This window comes from Streptopelia decaocto (genome assembly GCF_964273445.1).
Source record: "Streptopelia decaocto genome assembly, chromosome: 1".
Classification (NCBI taxonomy): domain Eukaryota; kingdom Metazoa; phylum Chordata; class Aves; order Columbiformes; family Columbidae; genus Streptopelia; species Streptopelia decaocto.
Window position 1 is genome coordinate 113335223 of NC_138663.1, and position 6000 is coordinate 113341222.

A 6000-nucleotide genomic window follows, 5' to 3' on the forward strand; every position below is an offset into this window, starting at 1 on the left:
CAAAACAATTAGTATGATGTACATGCTTTTTCTACAGACAGGTGCAAGTCACTTGAGCATATTTACATTTAACTAACCTCCTCGCCAAATCTTCCGCTATATTCCCATACACATGCCAAATGGTCCGATCGGTATATTTTAACCAGTGTTAGTAATCAGTAAAAATCTTATCAGTATTCCTTGATATGTTACCTGTCATCTCTTCTGGCAGGGCTTTGAACCAGACCTCAGAGTAACTGAAATGGCTGAACAGTACTCCAAAAAGGTAGGAGCCTAAGAAATAGCCCGTTAGAGTGGTGTGAATAGTTTATTTGCATTATAAATCAAATTGAAATTTCTTGTCTTCCTGATCTTCCTTATTTTATTCACATTAGCATGGTACCAAGTTACTTCTCACAACAGATCCTTTGGAAGCTGCAGACGGTGCCAATGTCTTAGTTACAGATACATGGATAAGTATGGGACAAGAAGAAGAAAAGAAAGAAAGACTAAAGGCATTTCAAGGTTATCAGATTACAATGCAGGTAAAAATTGAGATTGGTTTTTCTGTTGATGCTTTTACAGTTTGCATTTGTAAGAATCAACATCAGCAAAGCACTGATATTTTTTTGACTGGGGCAAAGGAACAACCCCATGCAAACCTCCCTCCAGCTTGAAAAACTCACAAAGTTAAAAAAGTCCAAGTTATCTTATACACTTCACATGGCTTGGCCTCTTTCAGAGCTTCCCAGTGAGATATTATTCCAGAACATGTGCAGGAGAGCTGACCCTTTACTTCTTCATGACTAAAAACTATTTCTAACTTCACATTTTCTCTTTGCTACCAGAAATGCTCTCTTGTATTTTATTTAGAATGAACAGCTCACAGATTAACTCTTAAATGCCTGGGCAGCATTTGGGGCAATTTTGTCTGTATCTGTCAATAGATAAAGCATTAAGTGTATGTCTTTAAAATAATCTACTTGAAATTCTTATCAGTACAAAATCAGATAGAGAAAACATAAAGTCATAAACTATAAAGAGTCCAAGATAAAAAAGACATTTTCCTTGCTGATAGAATTACTGCTTTAATTTACAGTATTTTAACGGAAGTTCACAAAATACTATTGATGGGTATGTCTCTGATCTGGCCTAAAATGCTGTAATGCATTAGATCAATGTTAGATCAATATATTATGAATTACAATATCAAAAGAAAAAAAAATATAGCATTTGAAATCATGGTTTAGTATGTTCATGTTGCAATTATCAATGGTATTATATTACTATATGGTTTTAAAATAAAGATTGCACTTTACTGATCCACTGGGTTACTGGGGCTTTTACTCCTCTACTAAAGCCAGAGAAATAGAAGTAAATATTTGATTTCTGTGAAGTCAACATTGAACTCTTACTGATTTAAATTGGGATATTCCCATATTATTCACAGATGAGGAATTCATTTGAAGTTAGTGGAATATTTCTGAGTTCATCATCCAAGTAACTAGGGTGGGAGTTAATATAAAATTTGTTAACCTTTTTACTAGTAAAGGATTTTATTAATGTCCTCCTACATTTCTTTATTTTTATATATTTTTTGATCTACAGACTGCAAAATCTGCTGCTTCCAACTGGACTTTTTTACATTGTTTACCCAGAAAACCTGAAGAAGTTGATGATGAAGTATTTTATTCTCCACAGTCACTGGTTTTCCAGGAGGCTGAAAACAGAAAATGGACAATTATGGTAAAAAAAACAAACCAAAACCCACTAGTTAGAGGTTAGGGTCAGCTTCTCTTCTGCTTTACACTACAGGCTTGGATTCAGCTTGGTTCCTCAATAAATAGTAAATGTTAATACATATGTTTGAAATGCACCCCACAGCACATCACAATTTTGACTACAGGCACAAATACTTCTGGAGACAAATGGGACCTATTTTGATGATAATCTGCTGTTGCTTGACCTAGTGATATCTATAGTTTAAACTGGTTTTTTTATTATTTTTTTTATTTTTTTTTTAAATTTAAATCACTGGGTTTACTCTAATGATAAACTCAGCTGCTCAGTTTTAAAACGTTAAATTCTAAGGTCCCAGGGACTGGTCTTAGAAACTACAATTTCCCAAACACTCGAAGCTAGAGATTCTGCAGTTTTCTCTCAGGAAAAACTGCCACTGACACCAATGGGAACTTTCCCTGAGAAAGTGCTGCAAGAGCAAAACTTTAAAGGACCCTGAAAAGTTATGGTGTGGGTAGTTGTGTGTGATCCTTGGGAACCATGAGAGAACACTTGGCATTTAGCATAAACCATGACTCCCCTCTCAGCATTCCTAGAATTGCAGAAAATTACTGCCAGATCTCAGTAGCCTGTTATTTATTGTTGGCTTTAGAACCACTATGTTCACAAAAGCTGGTAGAAAACTTTCGGAGGTGAAAAAAAAAGAGCGAAATGGCATTGTCGTAGCTCTCCAATGAACGCTAGATGTGCTCCAAGTGAATAAGTAGTTGAGTATTGTATTTATCAAAACTTCAGATTTTGGACATGGACAAAATTATTAACAAATTTGTGTTAAATTCATAGTTTTGGCCATGAAATTCAGAAAAGTGCTCATATTTTTATTTTAATTTTGCAATGTTTCTAATTGAGTTAAATAATACATTTTTAAAAAGAAAATAAACCCTTTCCTTTGAGTTCCAGCTGCACATTTTTGGGGGTAAGAAAAGTGTCATATTTGTATTTTATCAAGCTAAAAAATGATGACTGTATGGGTCTTGTATATCTATTATTTTCTACCACTTTCAGTTCAGACAGCAAACTGAAAAAGAAATTATTTGCTCCGCTGTAGTTCCAAGCAAGGCTGAGTGCAGCTGTGACACTCAGAGAAGGGCAAGGATGCTGGTGAGGGGCCTGGAGCACAAGTCTGATGAGGAGCAGCTGAGGGAACTGGGGCTGTTCAGCCTGGAGAAAAGGAGGCTGAGGAGAGACCTGATCGCTGTCTACAACTACCTGAAAGGAGGTTGCAGCATGGAGGGTGTTGGTCTCTTCTCCCAAGTAGCAAGTGATAGGACAAGAGGAAATGGCCTCAAGTTGCTCCAGGGGAGGTTTAGGTTGGATATTAGGAAAAATTTCTTCATGGAAGGGGTGGTCAGGCATTGGAACAAGCTGCCCAGGGAAGTGGTGGAGTCACCATCTCTGGTGAAACCTAGAAGATGAGGTTCTTAGGGTCAAGGTTTAGGGCCAGTGTTAGGTTAATGGTCGGACTAAATGATCTTGGGGTCTTTTCCAACCAAAATGATTCTGTGATTCTATGGGCACCAGTGAGGGGCTGCGCAGCTGTCAGTGCAGTCCCTGCTGTGGGCTTGGGCCTCCCATCAAAATGAAGGGAAAGGGAGGACAGGCAACAAGACCACAACCCCCAGAGAACCCTTGTAAATCCAGTTCTGGGCCAAAATAACAATTTGCAGCCAGACATTGCTGTGAAATACCAACAGAGTGAAGCGGGAAATACTTTGTCAAAACTACGCAAGCATGGGGCTTGTGCTGTACACAGGTTTGAGGAGGATGGCAGAGCTGCTGAACCACCATGTTTTATTGGCCTGCCACTCCTATTACTCTCCTTTTGCAGCCATACCTAAGGTATGCCCAGAGGAGGGCAAGAGGAGTAGATGACACAATATTAACCTCGCTGAGGGTTTTCCATGTTTTACCACAGAAAGTATAGCTAAACTGGGATCAATTTCAAAGTTCTTATTCTAGTATGGCTCTCACTGATGCTAATGGAACTTCTGCTGAAATCCACAAGCAAATCTGTGTGCTGTTTGGGTGCCTACAGCATCTCCTAGCAGTAGCTGAGGATACAATGCAACTCGCCAAAAAGGCCTCAGCATTTGATCTAAATGCTTTGTCTGAATTTCTCCTGGGCTGTCCATTAATGTATTTTGTCTGCACTGAGAAAACCTATCAGCTACAATACAGAACATCCTAACTGATTCACAGCTCTTTCCTGATTCATCATCAGAAATTCTAGCAAATAAATCTAAGTGTGCAGTTTTTTGGCAGGACAATAATTTTCAACACAAGACATTAGACCTGGAAAATATTTCCCCCTTATTTATTTTTATGGAGTATCTGTTTCCAATATGATTGGATTTTTTCGTTTCTTTCTCCTCTAGGCTGTCATGGTTTCCCTGCTGACAGATTACTCACCGCAGCTACAAAAGCCTACGTTTTGATGCTTGGATTCCTGCCAAGAGAAAAATATTCTTCATTGGCAGAATATTCTGGTCCGCAAATACGTAGATCTTCTTCAGAAAGGATCAAGGCTATGAATGATTCTTTAATAGAACTGTATGGTTAGCTGTATAATATTGCATTACATTTGTGAAAATGTTCAAGACAGCAAACACCATTTCAAAAGCTGCTTTTCATCTCGATGATCCAAGTTGTCTATCCTTTCTAGTGATCAGCATCACAGAAAATGTTCCAAGGTTGTACTTTAATAATTGGCTCTGCCAGCATCATAGGCTGAGCGTGGCCACACATGGATGTGTTGGAACTCGTACAGTGTAACAGGACAGACGTAAACTTCTCCCTTAACTTGTCCATTTAAGTGCTGGTCTCAGGAAGTGTGCGTCTAGAAGCAATACTTTAGTTTACCTTGGTTGCCTGCACTTCCTGGGCACCCTGGCTCCTGTTTCTGTCCTCCAGCCAACCTCCAAATCCCACTCCTGTTTGACACAGAAAATACAGAGACCTTGTGAGCATTATCTTCCTCCATGACATTCCTGTGGGCTGGCGCAGGAGGATATTGCTGCAGAACTGGAATAGAGCAGCTTCCCCAGGGCTGGATGCGGCAGAGAGAGATGGCTGGAAGGAACTAGTTCACTCTTTGTCCGTCTCCCCTAGACCTTCACTCCCTAAACAGAATTTTGGCTGAAGCAACAAGGTTTCTATTTCTTTTTTTCTAAGCAAACATGAGGGGCACTATATGATGGAACTGTATACAGCTCCTTTGCAGAAAGAATTTGCTGCATTATGTTTGGCACTGTAACATGGTGTATGTTTCAGATAATCCTTCTTTGTAGTAAATAAATTAATGGCATTTGTAGTTTTTATGATGACTGGATAAGTGTGCTTAGTATTTCAGGTAACGCTTTGAGAACTATTCAAAACCACCTTCTTTGTTGTTTCTGATTAGATTCAAGACTGTTGATTTTTTTCCTGCTGTAATACTGGAACGGTGTCTGTGATTTTTTTAGAATTCTGCAAAGGGGTTTTCATTTTCTGACCAGCTCAAAAACATTATTTAATTCCTTTCAAAATTGGGGTTCATTGCTGGGCCACACACATCACTGAAATGAAAATAAAAATACTTTCGTTTATCTACCCACTTATAATTGATTCATTGTTTTTGCAGGCATTTGTATGTCTCTTGCTAAAATCAACATTTTCTGTTACAACATTACAAGAGTTTCAATGATTCCCTGATCATTTACATCTCAGAGATCTAGCCGCATCAATGATGGAGGAATAGGGTATGTGCTAGAAATCAATGTTTTACTTTCCAATTTAGTATGCAGATGAAAATGCAGGCAATATAGCATATTTCTGGTTATATTAGGTTCTGCTTTGTGAATTAGGCTCCAGTTCAGCAAGCCACTTAAAAGTATGGTTGGTCCTCTTGCAGCTACTGAGCTGCTCAAGTGCTTAGAATTGTAGATGCCCTCCTAACCCGATTTTAGTGCTGAGAGTAGGCAACTCATTTTGTGAGTCCTTTCAGAAAAAACACATTAATGTCAGTTTTATTGTGTTGGCTTGTACTATCAGTCAAGTTAGGCAGATTTATAATAACGAAGCCGTATTGTTGAATGTTTCATGGTGAACAGATTAACAGTTATCTGCTACTCTCTTGCTTCTTTGTGCTCTTGATTAGAGCTAAAATGCATTTAGGTTATTGCAGACCCTTTTTATACTTAGGCACCTGAGCAGGATGCCAGATGTCTGAATCCCCTTGACATT

At 38.6% G+C, this 6000-nt stretch overlaps 1 protein-coding gene across 1 annotated transcript in view; it reads left to right on the forward strand.

Annotated features, from left to right (window-relative positions):
* OTC (ornithine transcarbamylase) overlaps nt 1–5363 on the forward strand; it is a 31733-nt gene extending 26370 nt beyond the window's left edge. Inside the window, exons 7-10 of the mRNA XM_082062301.1 lie at nt 212–265; nt 375–524; nt 1588–1725; nt 4155–5363. Coding sequence (XP_081918427.1) covers nt 212–265; nt 375–524; nt 1588–1725; nt 4155–4214 — 402 coding nt within the window. The 3' untranslated portion in view covers nt 4215–5363. The remainder of the gene's footprint in view (nt 1–211; nt 266–374; nt 525–1587; nt 1726–4154) is intronic.
* The last annotated feature ends 637 nt before the right edge of the window (nt 5364–6000 follow it).